The sequence below is a fragment of the Desmodus rotundus genome, chromosome 10 (genome assembly GCF_022682495.2).
Source record: "Desmodus rotundus isolate HL8 chromosome 10, HLdesRot8A.1, whole genome shotgun sequence".
Lineage (NCBI taxonomy): Eukaryota > Metazoa > Chordata > Mammalia > Chiroptera > Phyllostomidae > Desmodus > Desmodus rotundus.
The window spans coordinates 67,639,303-67,661,205 of NC_071396.1; the positions used below are offsets into that span (position 1 = coordinate 67,639,303).

Sequence of the window (21,903 nt, forward strand, 5' to 3'; positions counted from 1 at the left end):
CTGGAGGTTCCTAAGCCTCTCCTCATTTTTCCAAATTCTTGTTTCTTCATTCTTTTCTGGTTGGATGTTTCTTTCTTCCTTCTGGTCCACACCGTTGATTTGAGTCCCAGTTTCCTTCTCATCCCTATTGGTTCCCTGTACATTTTCCTTTGTTTTTCTTGGCATAGGCTTCATTTTTTCATCTGGTTTTCAAACAAATTCAACCAATTCTGTGAGCGTCTTAATAACCAGTGTTTTGAACTGTGCATCCGATAGGTTGGCTATCTCTTCCTCGCTTAGTTGTATTTTTTCTGGAGCTTTGAAGTGTTCTGTCATTTGGGCCTTTTTTTTTTTTTTTTTGGTCTTGGCCTGTCTGTTACTTCAAGGGGCGGAGCCTTAGGTGTTCCCCGGGGTTGGGTAACGCTGGTGGCTGCGCTGTGACACTGTACGTGGGGGAGGGGCCGAGAGGGAGCAATGGCGCCAGCTCCACTCTCCACCGGATTTCAGTCTTTCACTCTGCTACCCACAATCAAATTGGGCCCCTCTGGTGCTGGTTCCCGAGTGGGTGGGCTTGTGCACGCTCTAGGCCCCTGTGGGTCTCTCCAACGACCTCTCCTGTGAGGCTGGGAGTCTCTCCTGCTGCCGCCCCAACCCCCAGGGGCTCTTTCAATCAGAGGTTTGAGGCTTTATTTCCCTGTGCTGGAGCCCTGGGTTACGTGGTCTGCTTCGCTCCCCGCCATTCATCCGGGTTTATCTGTGCGTGAGTGTGGGGCCGCGGGGTCTGCTAGTGGTCAGACTGCCTGCCCTGTTTGTCCCACACTCCGCCAGTCTCGGTCCCACCACAGCCACGCAAGTCCTCTTCGCCCGGCTGCCCGTCTCTGCCCCTCCTACAGGTCTGGATGTATGTTTCTTTTTTATCTACTTGGTGTCGGACTTCCTTGCTGTTCGATTCTCTGTCAGTTCTGGTTGTGCGAGGAGGCGCAGTGTGTCTACCTACGCCGCCATCTTGGTTCTCTCAAATCTAAATATTATTTAAAACTCAAGGCTATATATACGCTTTGAAAACTCAGTTTGAAATTCATACCTTAGGATACAATATGCTAATTTATAAGATGATATTTACTTGCTTCTAACAGTGATATTTCACTGAGAATTTAACTTCTCATTTGAGGTGCATAGGTCAGCTGGGCACTAGTCCATATCCTTTACAGTATATTGGGCTTACGGTAAAAAGACAGCTCTTAGAACACTTTTGGCCATATATATAATATATATAGCATGTATATATAATATATACCATGTACAATATATAAAACTATATACCACTTCAGATGGTTCACTAATTGCATTTTTGTAACTTTCTTTCCCAAGTAGGTAAGTTCTGAGGGAGAAAGAATAATTTCTTTAACCCTTCATCCTCCACAGTAATTAGCATCATGATTACCTAATACTAGGGCTCAAAAAAATTTATGTCTAAAATTTGTTTAAAACATAGTAGGAAAAAAATGCTAGCATTTGAAGTTCTATATTAAGGCAAAAATTTAATCCTATGGAATAATTTAATCAATGGAACAATTATCACATTTCAACTAAAGTGTGTTTTATTTGGGCCATGCCCACAGGCGTAGAGAGGTAGAGAAGCTGGACTGCTCACCTTTCCCCATCTTCCTGCTGAGATCCAAACCACCTGCACATCCCAACAATGACTTATAACCTGTTTGGGAGTGGGGTTGAAGGCACACCATTTGTAACTACCAGAAATCATATGGAACTGGAAGAGTGTTAGAATATGTAACATTCAGAGATATTAAGCTACAAAAGCCTGAAATTCATCACCAAGTATTCTATAGTCAACAGGTAAGAGTAAATTCAAGTATAACATCTAAATACCCTTACTTCATTCTTCCAAAAGCCAGAGAGCCTTCAAAAACCAGGTATTTGGAAAGTTGCTCCCCCTCTGTTCCCTCAATTACCCAACTGATTGTTTCAGAATACAGTTGGTTTTTGATCGTTAATACCATTTTTGTAATGGTCTCTGCTAGGGTCCCACCTGTTCTGTTTTCAAAACTTGGACAACTTGGTCTGAGATTGCATTATGGGACATCATAGGAAGAAAAGGGCAAGATAGTGACAAGAAGCGATTCTTCCCCTTCCTTTATAAGGGGAATTTTGTAATCGTCTAACAAAAATAGAACCAGTGGGAGCTGAAGAAGATATTGCAATATTGGGGTACTGTGTAAAAGTCAATTTTTCCAAGTCAGGCTGCAATCTAAAGGACCACAGTAATAAAATCAATTACCTAATGTAAAAAATTACAAATTGTTCATCAAATTAAAAGATATAAAGAAAGCCTGTGTGAACTCTTGTGGAGAAATCTACAAGGACTAAATCCGAGTACCCTTCTCAGTAGCACAGCCTCATCCATCTCCAGCCTCTCTAGGCGCAGGCTGGATCTTCCCAAGAGAACAGGTGACACTGACCAAAAGGCCTTCAGGGTGCAAAGCCTGTTTGGAAAAGCAGAGCTCCATGGAGGAGCACTGTTCTGCTCTTCTTCTTCCCTTTCCCCACAGCCAACAAGAACAAAAAGCAGGAGCTGGAATCTGAGAAAAAACAACTGAACTACCACTGGTTCAAACACAAGTCATATTCAAAAAGCACACATGCACAAGAAGAAAAGAGAGACAAAAAAAGGAGACTGTCAACTATGGGTAAGTAACCAAGAGGTAGAAAGGTTTTGGAGTTCAGTAAATCCATAAGGAGCTCAAGGTCCCTTTCTTTAAAGTTTTAAGGAACTGAACGTGGGAAAGAGATGGCAAGAACATGGTGGGCATCATAACTGTTAAAGCTTAGTCAAGAAAAACAGTGGACTCTATTTCATATTTAAAGCTACCTTTACAAGATTACTGAATGTAATTATTGCTACATTTAGGTGAAGTAATAAAGAACTTCACAGTCACTAAAAAGTACAAAAAATGTTTTACCTGAAATCCAAATCAGAATAACATATTTTACAGTCTGAATCCAGAATGGGGCTCATTCTTCACCCCATTTATAAAATGGATCTGCAAATCTAAAATTTTAAAAATGTCCAACACTACATCCCGAACAGGTTGTCCATTAAAATGATCAAACTCCAATGTGATTAGAAATCACTGACCATCGTCTTCTTATTCTTCCTTCTGAATATAAGGTAGAATCCTTGCTGGTCTTCAGTGGAACAAAATGTCTTTTATTCATCAGAAAACTTACTAAGCACTTATACAGGGGTAAGAGTATCCTATCCACATGTGTGCATCACCATTTTGTCTGTAAAATGCTTTCAAGATCACTGGCATCCTCCCAGATCTGCCAGGTGTCAGGTGAGCCCCTGACGACAGTTTAAGTTACCCCCCAAGGTCTCCAATTTGTGACTGAGATTTTGTAATTTCAATTGCTCACCTAGAGTTCCATTAACTAGACACACCTGCCAGAAGAGACATCCATCTATTTCCCATATCTACTGTTTAGAAAAGGATTACTTGGGCAATACCCACTAATCTAGCTCAGGTGTATCCAAACATAAACGAAGTAAACTTTAATTAGTCTCTAAAGAAAGAGAGACAAAGTAAACTTTGTAACTGGTCCTCTTAATGGTAGTAGCATTTTCTTTAATCTGCCCTTGACCGCCACACTCAAAAACCAACACCCTTACTCATTCATCCAATATCCAGTGAATATTTACTGTGATTAAGACTTTTGTGAACCTTTGATTAAACAACGACAACAAAAACCTTAGAACTAAATGCAAACCTGATGGCATCCATGGATCAAAAGTTGGTTTGGTCAAGGTGTTCACCTGCTCCCAGTTGAAGTCATCATCTTCAGCTTGAGTATATCCACACGTGCTATACGGCTCATCAAAGAGGCAACCTCCTAAAATGAACCAGAATGAAGCGTAATGTAAATAACATCAGATCTCTGGAAAAATCGACGATGATTACAAGTAACCCATAAACTTACTTGATGCTAACTAAATTTGATTTGACCTTTGTTCTGGAAATGTGGATCTGAAGCCTACTGCACCTTTGCACACTAGCCTAGTATTAACCATGTCTTGACTGTTATACTGTTCCCCCCAAAGAACCAATATTTGTAAAATCCAATTCAATGTAAGACCTAGGCAAATTTATAACTCATATTTTCCAGATTCAAAGGAATTTGAAATAATTCATCTTGTGTTCAAAACTTTAATAGAACCACCCAAAATGTTCAATGTATTTTCAATAAAAAACCATCATAATTTGTCCCCCCAAATTAAAAGAGAAATGTTTTCACCACAACCCTTGCACAACTGGAGAGAAACACAATGCAGAGACCAAGGACATAAGTTGCAAAATATTTTTCTAAGGATTATTCTAAATCTAACTTAGAAACTGGTTTTACATTAATACTTTAGATATTTGAGGTCTCAAAATTAAGAGATTATAAATTTGCTTATAGTCCACACTTTTTAAAGGCAAAAATAAATTATAAATTAAAAACTAAACATGCGGTAAACATCTGCTAAATTTTGGTGCTAGAAATGAGGCTACTTAATTTTTTTTTAAGAATAAAACGAAATGCAGTATATACAAAGAAATTCAGCTATTTCAGCATCCTGAGGCACCCTAATGATTTTGAGTCCCAACCTACATCCTTAAATGCCTCCTGTTTCCCTGAATTATTATAGTATTAAATCTTTCCTCCAATGTTTCACATTTCAAAAATAAATGATTAAACTGTCTATATCAATTACAGTGTATTATGAAAATTCTGCTACCCATTATGTAATGCTATTAATTATATGAATTATAATTACTTGCCAATGGTAAAAATTAACAGTTTTGATAAAGAACACACAAACATATGAGTATTATTACACTACACCTGCAATGTATGCCCTGGCAGCAAGAAGATAAGAGCAAGTGCACAACCTCAGATGTGAAACAGATGTGACCTGGCCAAATGCCATCCAAATGTTTATGTCAGTTCTACAACCTTCCAGACAAACAGACAGCTATGAACAGGTGAGGCACTAGAATTTTAAAAAGCATCTCTACCACGTAGACCATCCCCTTTATGAAGGCCCAAACTCTGCTTTTTGAAATGTCTACTCCTTTATCTTAGCTCTACCCTCTGAAGAAATAGCAAAAAAAAAAAACCTCAGCTCTTACACAGGAAAGCTGATTATTTGAAAAGAGTTGTCATGTTCTAAGTCTTCACTCTGCCAGGCAACACGTGCTTTGCTCCCCCCGTTTCTTCCTACCGCAAGGCAGGAAGACTTCCACCATCCTGGCAGGCATTCTCTGAACACTCACAGGTTTATCAGCACTGTTCCAGAAGAAGGACTCCCAGAACTAAATTCCCCTGGACCCCGTGCTCTTCCAGCATCTGAGGAGAGCGCTGGTACCTTTTGAGCTTCTAGGAGCTTGAAACCCCACACGAGCCTAAAATTCCAGTCACTGCCATTGAGCCACTTCTCTCCTGTGTAGGTAAGTGACTTTCTGAGTGCAGACACAGGACATGCATTTATCTTCACTAAACCCCATCTCCTGTTTTCGGCATCGCTCCATCCTGTTGAGAGTTTTTGAATCCTGATTTTGTCATTCAGGTGTTAGCCATCCTCCCTAGGATTTGGGTCATCTGCTAATTTGATAAGCATGCTTCCTGTATCTTCCTCCAAATCACTGATAAATGTTAAAGAGGGCTGAGTCAAGGGACCTCTGACCTTTCAAAAGGCCTCTTCCCACTTTCTAACTTTCTCTTAGTTGTTAGCTCCAGGCATGATGGTGAAATTAGCAGCCTTGGATACTGTCTTCTGTAACACACTTAACAGAACCGGTCAATTAAACAATCCACTGGGAACAGAAACACACTACAAAAATACAGCATCAACTCAACATTTCAGCTTGACAGTAAGTGGTAATTTAAACTTCCCTTTCGCTCGGTTTTAACAAGTTCAAAGAAACATAGTGGATTTGTTTAAAGGACATAATACTAACAACTTTCTAATTTGGGGTAAGAAATGTTAGAAGACTATGTAAACATGTATGAAAAATATTTTCCTTTGGTTGCAAACCCTAAATTTGATGTAGAAAACAGCTTCTGTACTGCAGCAATAAGTCCAAACAGCGGGTAACACTAGTAATGTTCAAAAAAATAACAAGGAATTTTGACAGAGAAGGAGCCCCCTCGATGAAAACACAGATAACATGTTGATGGAAGTCCTGCAGTGCAATCTTCAACAGAGAAACAGCTGTAGGCACCCACAAAACAACTCAAGGCTGGTCAAAACTGTGGTTTATGAAGCGACTATTGGCACTGCAGATACAACCCAATATAAAGGGAAGAAAATGCACAGCTGACAGCAACTCCAAAGACTAAGCAATGCTGGTGCAGGGATATAATTTTCCAATTACATTCATCTATTTTTATCACTCGAAAGGAAACATAAAAAGACGATATTGTCCTTTCTGGACCCATGTATGATTATCAAACCGCTAGAAAATGGGACAGACTATGAATTTCCTATTGCCGTAAGATAGAGCCCCCTGTATACCAATTTTCAGATCTACTGGCATTCATCCAACAGATGAGAGACCCTAAAATAGCAAAGGTGGTTTATTGAGCTAAAATGAGATGAGATTAAGGTAAAAGATATCAGAATTGAAATAACCAATTTGAGAGTGAGCAAATTAAACTTTTGGTTTTTAAGGCAGCTGTGTGTGGTGGTGGAAGCGAATGGGTTCCAGGGGCAAATGTCTGGCACATCCCCATCCTTCCTCTCCTAGCTCGGTGACTGTAGACAAATCACTTGGCAGTCTGAACTCTGATTTCTCTACCTGTAAAATGAAGATAACATGTATCTCATGTGGTATTTCTAATCCTTCAGTTACGCAGCAAATGTAAAGTTACTGCAACACAGTGTCAAGCATATTCAACCATATCACTTATCATTAGTTCTTAAATCCTTTTTACCACATACACCTCTGCAGAAATTACTCTCATGAGTTCATTTCATTGCAAATAGTTGGAATATATAATTGGAAATTTCAAAGTGTATTTCATACAAAGGTAAAGAGAGCCAAGCATTCCTGCAGGCACGCTCCTGTGGGCTCCTCTGTGGAGCACGTGGGAGCAAAGAACAGAGTGCTGGCCAGGTTTTTATAAATGCTGTCGGGCCAGTGAGAGTATGATAAGGAAGCAATGTCTGCTGAAACTCACTGAAATGAATGAGTATTTCCAAAAGTAACTCTCCCTGGTTTTCAGAATAACACAGACAGTTTGCCATCATACAGAGGAATGTGTCAGCAGCAGGCTTGTCAAGGTTTACACAAAATTGTCTTACTTGGACTGATGCCCAACAGCTCATGGATGGACTATATTCCTCTGTCAAATTAAAGTAAATTATTTCTCTTTTGTGGAGGGAAATCAAGCCTAAATCAAGTCATACATAAGGTGGAGAAAAGGTGATGAAAGAGGGGTGGGGCAGTGGCTGCATCATTCATATTCTCTCTCTCTCACACACTCCCACATGTGTATGTACTCACATGCCTCCATCAGTCCTTGAGAAAGAAAGGCTTTTCCTTAGCAAAATGTGAATGCAACACACCACAATGTGCTGAGTGAACACTGAATTGTTATGCAAAAAGAAGTATCAATGAATGTCAAATTCTCAGGCAGTCAACAACAATGGTGACTTCTGTACTGGATGATGACTGCATAGCCTATTCCAGGACGTTCTCTACTACACAATGACATAAAATTAAATTAACAAATATAAAAAAAAGTTGAAGTTAAAAAGCACGAAAGATGAGCAAATAAAAAAATAAGAATGACATTATACCAGGAATATAGTGAGGACTCAACCATCACAACCAAGTAATAAAAAATGTTACCAGGTTCATTAACTGGAAGTTGGCCACAAATTTCACTTTGAGTTCGGGGTAGCCAGGGCAAAGACAAAAATATGATCAATTACATAATTCGCAGTATCTATTAGATAATAATATTAATATAAAAACCACTATTAGGGGCTAATATTTACTGAGGACTTGTTTAATCCTGATGTCAACCATAGAAAGTAGATTCTATGATCTTCATTTTACAGATACAGAAACTCAGACACATACAATGGAGCAAAAACAGTCTCTTCAATAAATGGTGTTGGGAAAATCAGACAGATATATACAAAAAAAATGAAACTAGACTACCAACTTACACTATACACAAGAATAAACTCAAAATGGGTAAAAGATTGAAATGTAAGTTGAAAAACCATAAAAATCCTAGACGAGCCCTTGCTAGTATGGCTTAATGGATTGAGTGCTTGCCTGCGAACCAAAGGGTCGCCAGTTGATTCCCAGTCAGGGCACATGCCTGGGTTGTGGGCCAGGTCCCCAGTAGGAGGCGTGTGAGAGGCAACCACACATGATGTTTTGTCCTTATCCTGCCCCCCTCTCTAAAAATAAATAAAATCTTTAAAAAAAAGGTTTTTTTAAATCCTAGAAAAAAACATAGACAGTAAAACTTCAGGCAGCAAAATCCCAGACATCTCTTTTAGAAATATTTTTGCTGATTTATCCCCTCAAGGAAGGGAAACAAAAGAAAAAAAAAATAAACAAATTGGACTACATAAAACCGAAAAGCTTTTGAACAGCAAAAGAAACCATCAACAAAATGAAAAGGGAACCCACTGAATGGAAAAACATATTTGCCAGTGACATATCTAATAAGGAGTTACTTTCCAAAATGTATGAAGAACTTACACTACTCAACACCAGGAAGACAAACAATCTAATTAAGAAATGGACAAAGGACCTGAATAGACACTTGTCCAAAGAGGACATACAGAGGGCCAATAGAAATATGAAAAGATGCTCAATGTCACTAATCATCAGAGAGATGCAAATTAAAACCATAATGAGATAACACCCCACACCTGTCAGAATAGCCATCATTAATAAATCAACAAACAACAAGTGATGGTGAGGATATGGAAAAAAGGGAACCCTCATGCACTGTGGGTGGGAATGCAGACTGGTGCAGCCACTGTGGAAAACAATATGGAGTTTCCTCAAAAAATTAAAAATATAACTGCCTTATGACCCAGCAATCCCACTTCTGGGAATATATCCTAAGAATACCAAAATACTAATTCAAAAGAATATATGCACCCCCATGTTCACTGCAGGGTTATTTACAATAGCCAAGATTTGGTGACAGCCCAAGTGCCCATCATTAGATGAGTGGATAAAAAACAGTGGTACATTTACACAATGGAATAACTTGGCCATAAAAATGAAGGAAATCTTACCCTTTGCAACAGCATGGACGGAACTGGAGATTATTATACTAAAAGAAATAAGCCAGTCAGAGAAAGACAAATACCATATGATCTCACTTATATGTGGTATCTAATGAACAAATAAACTGATGAACAAAACAGAAACAGGCATGGATACATGGAACAGACTGACAGCTGTCAAATGAGACGGGGGAGGAGGGACTGGATAAAAGAAGGTGAAGGGATTAGCAAAGAAAGAACATAAACATAACACGAACACACATCAACCATGTGGTGATAGCCAGAGGGAAAGAGGACAGGCATTGGTGGAGGTTGGAAAAGCGTGGGAAAATGGTGATGGAAAGCAACTTTGCTTGGGGTAATGGGCACCTAATGCAGTGTGCAGATGATGTTTTAATGAGTTGTACAGTTGAAACCTGTATGGTTTTGCAAACCACTGTCACCCCAATAAATTCAATCAATAAAATAATAAAATACATGATGAAGATACAGTAAAAGAAGAAAAAAGGGGAGAAACCTATTTGCAACAGAACATGACAATAATTCTGCATGACTTATAATGAAGATGCCTATTTCATCTTGGGATTAAGGGTCCTCTTATTCAGCAAAGTATCTTGATGGACCAGGCCTAAGCAGAAGAAAGTTTGCTAATAAATTAACAAGATTTAGGGTTTTACTCTTGGCAGGTGAAGGACATAGGAGCTCTGAGGGCACTAGTGCTCTTAAAAGAACAAAAACTAGAATCAAAATGTCATTTGGTAATAATCACAAGTATTTAACAAACACTATTTGAAGCAAAAATATAAAGAAAGAAATGAAATGAAAGAAAAGAAACTAAGGCACAGAAATTACACAGCCTACACAGGGTCTTAAAGCTAGAAGATAATAAGCAGAAATTAAAACCCAGGCATCGTGTTTTGAAAGCCTATATTCCTACCACTGTGTGATAGTGTGTTCCAAGCTGAAAGTCCAAAAGACACAACCACCCTGGCCCGTGTGGCTCAGTTCGTGGGAGCATCGTCCCATAACCAAAATGTTCAGGCTTCGATTCCAGTCCGGGCATATATCTAGGTTGTGGGTTTGATTCCCAGTCCAGGCATGCATGATCCCTGGTTGGGGTGCATGCGGTAGGCAACCAATCAATGTTCCTCTCATTCTCTTTCTGTATCTCTGAAAACAATGAAAAAAAAATGTCCTCGGGTAAGGACAAAAACAATAAGAAAGAAAAGAAACATAACTACTCCTAATCCAGAGAGAACTATCTTCCCAGAACCCTGGTAAGAAACAATCAACATCAGTTACTGCACAGAGCCCTCGAGCCCTCCACAGCATCCACCCGAACAGAGCAATAGGTTTTAGGGTCTATTTAGTAACATGATATGATAGCGCATCATCCACGTTTGATTCAATAAACTTGATTTTGTGAGAGCTCAGTGCATTCTAAGATTAAAACTGTAATATCCCTCCAAATGGCATTTATGAATATTGTTTCTCCCAACAAAGTCTTAGTGGGCTGCTACAGTTTGTGTATTTACTCCCCAACTAAAAATGCACCTAGTCTGTGCTACTGCTGAAGCATAGAGCCATGTGCTTTTGAAAGTAAATGAAATGGTGGGAGGCTGGATATTTTTTCATGAAAACTGAAGAATTTCAAAGGAACAGGTACATGTAAACCTATAGGCAGGATAGGAATTCTGCTCAGAGGTAATTTTGATTATAACTGTTTCTTAGTCATCTTGGTATTCCCTAGAATTGGTACACGATAGGCTCCCAATAAATGCTTTTTAGAAAAATGAGTAATGAATTCCCAAAAATTTTATGCAGAATTTGTCTGCAATTTGGCCTGAAATTTTTTTAAAGAAATATAATGTAATATCCATCTAACAATGAAAACAATTTTAATATAGCCTCACAAAACATCCAGCCCTGCCCTGGTATATTCCAAAACGAATCAGCTACAAATGTAACTAAATCACTGAACGTGTTAATTTTTTCTTACGGTTGAAAAGTATAAGCCACTTAAATCTTAATGAAGTCCTCACAAATTATAGCTTTCACTTTAGAAAAGTTGAACTCTTTTTTTTTCTGGCAATAGCGAGATAGCAAGGCTAGATGTCCATAAAGGTCTTTCTTGATTTATGAAAATAAAATATTGTCATTTGCATATTGGATGGAATTTATCTTTCTTCTTGCTTTAGAGTAGCAGAGAATTATTCAGTAGATCTAAGAATAGGATGACATAATTACCATAGAAGCTATAAAGGAGAGGATGGTCCACATTTTCCCCAAAGAAAACCTTTAAGATCTTTCTTAAGACCATTCTATATCCTACTGAAGTCCCAGGCATGAAGAGAAGATAAAGAAAAATAAATAGACAAGATTAGAGACCACCATTTAGAGCAGTACTTAAAAATTTTCTGATTATGACCCACTGCCTTGACCCAGGAAATGCATATGTACATTTTACAAACCAAATTTATCTGTACTGGCATAGCATACACTGATCTTTTCTTTTTTTCATTTCTGTCTGATTGATGTTTGTAAACGGAGAGTCTAGAGCTACTCAACTGACTTCGCAATCCTTCAAATACCTGTGGTCTCTAAGATTTGTGGCTAGATCCATTACCTGGGACTTTTTATTCACCTTGAAGTTACCAACCAACACTACTATGTGAGAGCCCCGCCAAGGCAGTCAGGGTGCCATCTGCAATCTACAAGGTTCTCTGGCATTAACAGCTACCACTTCGTGAACATCTGCCATGTGCCAGCCAGATTCTGATTAAGGCAATATATAGTAATCATTTCATTTATTACTCACAACCAGTATGTCTGATTCAAAGAATGTGTTACATAACAAAAACCATGCCAATGTTCACATATATTATTTAATCTTAAAAACTCTAAAGGCAAGAATCAATATTCTGCCCTGGCTGGTGTGTGGCTCAGTGGATTGCGTGCTGATCTGTGAACCAAGGGGTCACCAGTTCGATTCCCAGACAGGGCGCATGCCCCCAGGGGACACACAAGAGGCAACCACACATTGATGTCTTCTCTTTCACTCTCTTTCTCCCTCCCTTCCCCTCTCTCTTAAAATAAATAAATACAATCTTTAAAAAACAATCAATATTCTTTGTGCCAGTTATCAACATATTCCCTCAGCTCTAAATTCACATTTCATTGCTTGCTCTGCAAAAAATGTGTCCAGGTCCTCTATTTTCCTGTCCCAGTCGTTAGGATGTTAAACTTTGACAGGAGACAGTTCTGGAGAGGCACTGCAGGGAGGAGGAGTGGGCTGTCAGGCCTCCCCTGAAGTCTCCTCAGCACTCGAGGCTTCTCCAGCACAAGGCTCGCAACGCACAGGTCTTCCCAGTGCTCCGCCGCTCTGGTGTGTGGTGGCCAGCAGAGAGCAGCTTGCTCAGCACCCACTCAGTGGTGGACGCAGTAGCACCTCCAAAAGGACACCTTTCAAGAACAGCTTTCCCAGCCACCCTAGAGGGCACGTTTCTTCCATACTGTTATCGGTGTGTCCCCACAGTGACCTGTGTGTCACCCACTGAGCCACGGTCATGCCCAGGATCCCAGCTGTAGAAGGATCTCCTCCTCTGAGCTCTACTTCTGTACTGAAGCAGTAGCTGCTCCTCACATCTGCTCTTCCTTTACTCTTTAGAGCTCAGGTCACTTCATACTAGCCAATTTCTTGTGTTCTAACCCACTGTTAATTATTATTTGTAATGAACTTTTCCTGTTCAAATTAACATGTGGTTTCTGTCTTCTAACTGGACCTGGATTGACACGCCCTATTTTCACAAATGGCTACTTGGAGTGGTCGAATACCTGCCCAAAGTCACACAGAATTAGGCGTAGAGCCAGCAGGTGAACTGAGGTCTGTGTCGAAAGTTCATACTCTTTCCCACCTTTATAACGTGAGTAAACAACAACGTGCACTATTTACGTACTGGTTGCCACATGACTTGCATTGCAAATAAGGCCCTGATTCTACAAAGCTAGTGGAGGACAATCAAATGTAATTTCACAAACTTATTTATAAGATACAACACATTTTGAGTTCCAACTTCAACAGGTTAAATTGACTTATATTCTCCAGCAATGGTTCTTCCTGCTGTAATTACAGTCCATTTAAGGCTATTTTGTAAAAAGACAGTAATACTCCTTGAGGAGATTTCTGGAACATATTTCTCATTTGTTCTAAATACAGAATGACCCCATTTAAGACAGCCTTTATCAAATGCATGAAGTATTAAATATGTCTCTCTACAGACAGGGCAGATCAAAAACTAGTGCTAAAGTACCCCCCAAAAGAATTGATGTTATTATATGTTCTATTTTCCTAAAATACATGTAATCTCAGGTGGCCCTATCCATTTATTTCAATTTTAAAACAGTGAGATAAAAGGCAATAATCTACACATTTCAAAGGGTAAACAGAAAGTGAGCTATAATATACATAATTGTTTTAAGAGTTAAAAAATACAAACCAGCACCAATATAGCAAAGCCACTGCTTTCTTCTTGTAAATCAATCACAGTGACATTCACATTTAATTGCCTGCCAAACAATGGAAGTATATAATGCCTCTTAAACTTTGAGTACCTCAGTGATGGTTAGTGAATCAGACACTAAGCATTATAGAAATGCTCTTCTACATAATTTAATCTAGCAAGCAGTTTTTACACACTGCACAGGCATTTAAATGCCTAATGTTATGCACTATTGTAAAAGTGCTATTTGCCAGTGCACATATTTTATATAATTCAAAGGAAATGAGTTGTCTTGTTCTTAAAGTTTCTGTGGCTTTTATACTGGGCACTTCATTTTATATCAATCTATTCATTCCTGATTTAAAAAAAGACCTGATTGTAGCAAATAACCATATTTTCATTGACTTAAAATCTACTTTTTAAATGGATAATATTGTTACTTCTATTCCTAAACATTACACGGATACAGCAAAATGATTAGGGACCTGACTCCGTTTTCCACATACAAATAAGTACCTCATAGTGTTGCCACAGGATTGATTTGAACCACTCATTCCCTGTAAGTCTGACTCTGCTTGAATATAACACCCGTGCTCTTACTCTCCACACCGATGTTCAAAACTACAGTGTGAAAAACAGATGTTTGCCTCTGTCATAACAAGAGAAGTAAAAGCGGAAAACAAAATGACAGAATATCTGCAAGAACCGTGGAGGGGAGTAGGTCAGCAAATCCAGGTCCGTATTTACCAGCTGATCTCAGAGACAGGACTGTATCCTGAGTCTCACAACGGACCAGTGGCTCTCAAAGTGAACCAGCAGCATGACCTAGGAACATTCCAGAAATGCACATTCTCAGGACCCACCCCTGAACTACTGCATCAGAGACTCTGGGCTGGTGTTCAGCAGTCTGAGTTTTGACAGCCAGACCTCCAGGTGATTCTGCAGTGCTTACTGACATTTGATGGGTACTGTTCTAGACCAACCCATTTAACCAGAAACTTCTGGGAGCAGCTCCAGGAACCCGTGGTTTTAAAATGTTCCCAGAATAATCCAATCATTGACCTATTTTTAGAAGTGCTCTAGATTGGTAGTTTCAAACATTTTAAAGAAGGAATCAGGTTTTTTAAAAGGTACAACCATACTATGTTTAATTATTTATAAACTATATAATGTAGTACTCTACACGTGCAGATTATTACAGATACACATAAAATTGACCTTTAAAAGGACAAACTAGAAAGTAAATATGAATTGATGCTCATATATTTTTCCATACATCAATAGATTGTATTATACTCCTAAAAGGGTGCGGAGAAAGCCTTTGGAGGTCACTGCTCTAAACCAGGGGTCCCCAACCTCCCGGCCTCAGACCAGTATTGGTCCGGGCCTGTTAGGAGCCCGGCCTCACAGCAGGAGGTGAGCTTGAATGTAATGCACTTGAATCATCCCTAAATCATGCCCCAACCCCAGGGCTGTGGAAAAATTGTCTTCTATGAAACCGGTCCCTGGCGCCAAAAAGGTTGGAGACCGCTGCTCTAAATAACTTTTTTAGTCATAAATATCTCTCAGGTGAATAAGGGCAACAGAATAATACTGCCTGATCAGAGTGTTCCATGATGTAATTTCATTCTAGGCAACTCTCAAACTGTAATTTTTATCCAAGTGGAACTACTTAACAAGGAGAGATACCCTGGGTAGAAAACACTCCTGGTTGTGAGTCAGAATACCCCAAAAATTAATTAAAAAATAGAATTTCATTTTATGCCCAGTAGCACACCCGCCAGCTTGGTATGATTTACAGAAATCCATCTTTTGATGAATTTATTAGCATAAAACCATTATCTGCGACAGCTGATAAAATAAACTCGTGAACCAACCAATATGCCATAGAGCCAAGCCATGCTATTCAGCTTATAACAGCCAGCCAATTGTTTGTTTTCACTGGATGCTGATTAACCTAAACTCAACTTAAGTGCATTTCCCTCAATGAACAATTTTTCTACATATCACATTCACTGATAGAATCAAATTATAAAAAAAATTAAACGTAATTTTCTATATCCTCTTGGTAAAACATTCATTCTAATTTCCCATCATTAGGAGTTCTTATTCTAAAACAAAAATTGGAAACTTGTAAGGCTGACTGTACTCAATTGGAATCTGAGAACTAGGTACATTAAGTCCTAGATCTGTCAGCTAACTATTCTATCTTTGGACGAGTCACAGATTGTGTGTCTTGCTCCCTGTATGAAAAGGGAATATGCATGTATCATATCATTGGTGCAATTAATATACATGATGTCAACAATGACAATGGAGGGTCATGACAGGGAAGTCTTTCGTTTACTCCAGGAGCCTAACAACCAAATGCTCCAACGAGCTGCAACTGAGAAACAAACGGGATGAACTGGTGCCTCCCACTCCAACCCGCCGGCCACTGCTCCTTCTCCCTTTGTGCCTCTCTTAGTTGCACATCTCGTTGGGCTCAGCACGCTTCTCAAGTTTAAAGATCTGAATTTTTTTGAGAAACAGTGTGCTGGTATTCAACACAATAGTTCCTTAAACCATTTTCAGGGGGAAATTTTGAACAAAAGCAAATACCTGAGAATTAATGCCCTATAAAAGATATGACTCTTTTGTAATGCTTATTACCTATTTCCCAGGTTGGTGGTGAAGGCTGAACTTGGTGGTGAAGGTAAAGGTGTACTCACTTTTTCAAGATGATGAACTTCAAATAGAGCTACACCTGTGTGTGGCACATACTATCTAAAATGGGAAATTAAAGTGATAGGATCTCTTTATCAATGTTGCCTATATTGGGTGACAGCATCACAAACCAGAGGCTCAAGCCAAAAACCTGGGAGTTCACCACCTCTCCGTTCAACATCTTACTCCCCCCACCAACAACTTCCTAAGTGGGTCTCCTATCAGTTTCCTATTCCCACCAATACCACAGTTGGAGTCTCATCTCATGTCCTCATTGAACTTGACCCACCCACGTCACTCTACATTCTGCTCTCTCCAGTATATCCCACACACTAATAAAAATTGACTTTTTACAAAACACACAGCTGAAAATAGTTTCTCCCTACTTAAGACTATTATTCATCAGCTCCTCACTGCCCATGGGATAATGTTCAAATATTATCCGGTGACATGAAGTTTTCCTGATTCGATCCCTGTCTACCTCTTTAATTTCTTGGCACCACTGCCCTCTTATAGTATATTTTGGTACTTCCTGACCATCTGCAGATTCACCCAATGACCATGCTGCCCACACACCACCTGTCTGCCTATGCTGTCCCTGCATCCCCACCCCAGACTCTGGCTGGCAAACTCCTGATCACTGTTCAAATCCCAGCTCACATGCCACCTCTCCTGGGTACCTGTTGCTAATTCCTTTTCACAGGAAATGTCAATCACTCCTTCCTTTGTACTATCACTGCAAAATACATAGGGCTTCTAGATGTTCTTACCACCTCATACCTCACTATAAGTGTGAGCATGTTTGTCTTTTCTGCTGCACCGTGAACTCCTGGGGCCTGGACAACGTTCCTTTCACCTACCTATCCCCAGCCCTAGAAAGGTGCTGCTGCTCATTAAGTACCTACTGTAAAGTGTTTCGTATGCAGATAACAAAAACCATGTACCACTCTATCTTTGTTAGAAAAAAAAGCACTGAATAAAAAGGACTAATGAACTCTATTCACTAACCACTCTGGCTATACCAAGGGAAAAAGAAATTCTGATTCTAGAGTAAATCTTGCCTTTCTCATCTGACTCCCAGGCATCACCTTTCCTCCCCCCTTCTCATTTAGTGCCAGGCATTGTGCCTGGCACTGAGGGGACAGGGGGAGGGAGTTAGAGGAGACACTGAGGGGGAAAGGAAGAAGTTAAAAAGAAGATGCATGAAAAATGATGTAGGCGCCAAGAAGAAAAACCCCTGAAGATCTGTCCCTAAATGGTCCAGATTAAAAAAAAAACAAAACAAACAAACAAAAACGCAGCCTGTCAGCAACTAGAGGCAAGAATCTAAGATATCCGTGGACTGTTATTCTAAGAATCTGCATAATAAGGCTGTTATGCTGGCAGACCTCAGCATAAGTCAACAAAAGCATACATATTTTCTGTGTATCATACTAGAACTCTGTTTTAATGTCTCAGTTGTTTGTGTTTGATTTTATGTTCCAAATGTGAAAAGAATGTTAATGATTACATATTATATATCTTTCAAATTTATGAAACATAAAAATAGTGAATACTTATCAGTGTCAAACTTCAATTCTCAGGTCATAAAGAAAGTATACTTTGAGGAAAAATATGATATTTTGAATTAGGAAGCTGGGTTTCAGGCAAAATTCTCCAAGCTAAGAGCAATATTTATATAGCACAAAATTATTATAAATTGGCTTTCCCTCCAATCACCTTACATGACCAATTAGTTATTAAAAGATAGGGAACTGAGAACATTAACCCTTCTCAAGGTCAATACAACTAGAATGTCCTTCCTTTTCTAATTGAGTGTTTTCTCAGTTTTTTAGAAAGTACTATGTTGTCACTTACTAAACAGAATGTGTGGTCTGAGGGAACAACCCTGAGCCAGGAAGCAGATGGTCTGGGTCCCAGTCCTGCCCCCCTTCCCATGTGTAGTGTAGGGCAAGGCAACCAGCTGACATTCTGAAGGTATGATGGAAAGAATGCAGATTTGCCATCAAAAAGACCGACAGTGAGTCCCCACTCTATCAACTTAAAAGCTTTCCTCATCCATTTATCGGTAAAACCATCTGCCTTCTAGAATATTATAAGGATTAATGACTTGCATATGTGTGTGTTTATACATATACATATATTAAATATTAATATATTATACTACCCACCTATCTACCTACCTACATACCTACCTATTTATCTACTACCTATCTAGTAAATAGGTAAATGTTGGTGCCCTTTTCTTTCTGATCTTCAGTTCCTGATTTATATAAAAGAGCACGAATGAATGAGATAGATCATTGGTTTTTCAAACTGAGATGTTCAGAGTGATCCTTAGAACCCTCAGATGCCCCCAGATTGTAAAGGTGAGCCCCCTGCCGGCCTTCCTAAAACCCTACTTCAATCTGATGGATTCAACTCTCATTTACTTTAAATGTTGGGGTTCCTTGGGCAAAAAAAAAAGACTTGTACCACAAAAAGTTATTATTTAACAATGTTTGACAACTTCAGGTCTTGATGATCTCTAAGGTAGTATTTCCATTCTAAGATTATACATTCTGTTATATTTTCCTTCTCTTAAGTACAATACTTGTTTATAAGGAATATAATGAAGGTTAAAATGTGTTGAGTATCAAATATATGGTTGGGGGAGACTGATTATAATGTAAAACTTAAAGAAAATAATGCTGAAACAAGCAATAATGATGGTTGAGCTCAATGTCACAGAGAGGACAGAAGGTTCGGGAAGACACAGCGAGGAGGTAGAAGAAACCCTATTGACAGGAACACTGGTACAACGGCTGCTCACCTAGAAGGAGCAGACAACACAAAATCACAAGCCCGGGCACCCACTGTTATCAGTCCTGTGTAAGTTGGGGCTGATTTGGGGCAATCAGGCCTAATTCAATCCAATGTTACTTCAAATTTTCCAGAACACTCTTTTGAGAACATGTAATATAATTTCAGATGGACTTTTCTCAAACCCACCACCCTCCTCAGCATCTGCTTACTAATATCAGCAATCATTTGAATTAGTTTACATTTTTCAGTCTACAACAAAGAGGATCGAAATATAAAACTCAAAAAAACTCTATATTAATATGGATTCATACAATCAGTCCTCTAGCCACTTCCACTCCAAAACATATTTATTTAGACCTATAATGTACAGACCCATGCAAGCAATCCATAAGTACAAATAACTAGATATGAGATAGTTCTTATTTTAGTGAAAATAACTTAAAGACAGCAGGACTAGGAAAGGTTGATGGGAAACAGTTTCAAAACAAGAAAATACCAAATTCAGTGATTTCATAATATGCCTGGCATGAGCCTTATTTGCTTCAGAAACAATTCATTGATGTCTTTTAAACATAAATCCAGGAGAGTAGACAGCATTGCTTCTCATGAAGCTGTTTCTCCCCGTATGGCTGACTTTTTATAAGAAGCTGCAGTTACTGGGGTTAATCAAAAGTGTCACCATAAGTTGGTTTTAATCATCTGAGTGTATAACTGTACACTTGATTATACAAGGCCTGGATCCCTCTTTCATATAGAACGGTCCTTTGGTGAGCTTATTTTTGGCCCTTGGCCATGTTGGATACTTACTTTTAACAATATCTAACCTAGCACTGGGTACCTGTGAATTGAGAATAAACCCTTGTGGGTCAATATAATGTTGACTGGGCTTATGAAATAGTAACAACTCATGGGCCCAGAAATTTGTCTAGGGGAAACTTCATAGACCGGGTTAATTCTGTAATGTTTAAGCCAAAAAACAAATGCGGAACTCTGGGAGCCGAACCCCACTGTTGAACAAGCCACAGTTCCCAAAGGGTTGCTCCGCCTCAGCCATGCTGGGAGACACATCTCTGACCAGTGCCCTCCTCCAGAGGCACTGCATCCCATTTGTGGTGCTGAGTTTGCCAGTATAAAAAATATGCCATCTTTTTCCTGGGTTTAGGGGAGAAAAGAGGGAGCAGGCACCACTTTTCAGCAGTATACTTGACTGACATGAAAGTTCTTCAGCTGGGAGCAAAAGCCAAGTTGCGGCAATACCATTTTTTCCTCCATAAATTTCATAAAATATCTATCATAGAAATGCAGACATGGCCTTAACCACAGGAGAGCAAAATGTGACACCATTACTGATAATTCTCAATATAGACCTTCATTATACTGAACTTTTATATATTGCTAACTTCAAAATTAAAAAATGAAACCCAGGGGAAATCAGAAGATTTAATTAGGTCAGAAGAAAAACTTGTTTAAAAAAAAACTACAGAAGATAAATTGTCAAATCTCTAGATCCACCAAACATCACACTATCTCCTTTAAACATTGAGACATTAACACAAACATAAATCCTGATACATAAACTGAGCGGCGAGACTTCACTTCTCTAAAAGCGTTTACAGCAGGGCTCCTGAAAACACCAACTGTCCCTTCATCGCAAAATGGTTCTTTAAAGATTACTGCTCTCCAGTACTCCTGCCGCAGCACTGTCCTCATTCTGTTTTACATACTTTTCTTCTACTCAGTGATTTATAAACTTTTGACAATTTATGGATCCTTTTGAGACTCTGAACAGAGCATCCATGATATGTCTCCCCAGGACACATGGAAAACATACGCATTTTATAATTCCTTGGGTTTACAAAAGTCTTAGGGATAATCCAGCATTTATTCAAAGGGCAGTTCACTGACCACCTGTGCCAGAATCACACAGATGATTTCTTAAGGCAGGCCCTGGGCCCTACTCTACCATATGGAATCAGAGTTGTAGGAAATGGGGTTGTGGTTCTGAATTGTAGATTGCTTCCTGGTGGTTCTGCTGCTGGGCAGGTAAGATCCTTTGTTATGGCCGTATTCCTATCCTTTCAAGGCATCAGCTGGTTCTGAAACAAATGCTCCTCTGGCACCCGCTTCCCTCTCTCCTGAGGAAACCAAGCTCTCCAAGGTCACTTCCACATGATCAGAGGGCATCTCCACCTGCATTCTCACCTGCTCTGCACATGGAGTTCCAAACATCACAACCACTCTGGGCTCACTTGCAAAGCAGGCTCTTGGACTCCTCCCTGCATTAACTGGAGGCATTTCCCACTCAACTCCCCAGCAAATTCTGGCTCACTCATCCATTAAGACCCATTTTCACAGAATGTACTCACTCTCCTCTTTACTCCTGGGTTATTAGTTCTCCCCTGAATGCCCATGATCCTCACTTGAGTAAGATTATCCCTCTTCTACCTCTGTGCAGTGTGTGTTGGTGCACCGGTCTTCCTGACTGCATGGTAAGAATCCAGATTTTATTGCAGAAGCAATGCCTGGTGCCCGGCTGCCCAGGGTGGCCATTCTTTTACTGTTTTAATAAGACTGAATGATATCCAATTG

General features: G+C 39.4%; 1 protein-coding gene across 2 annotated transcripts in view; it reads right to left on the minus strand.

Moving 5' to 3' along the window:
* The window catches only part of PTPRM (protein tyrosine phosphatase receptor type M), a 788,021-nt gene that overhangs the window by 590,393 nt on the left and 175,725 nt on the right, over positions 1-21,903 (minus strand). For both annotated transcript variants that reach the window (XM_045187759.2, XM_024580360.4), the window contains exon 2: positions 3,769-3,891. In XM_045187759.2, the coding sequence (XP_045043694.1) occupies positions 3,769-3,891 (123 nt within the window). The remainder of the gene's footprint in view (positions 1-3,768; positions 3,892-21,903) is intronic.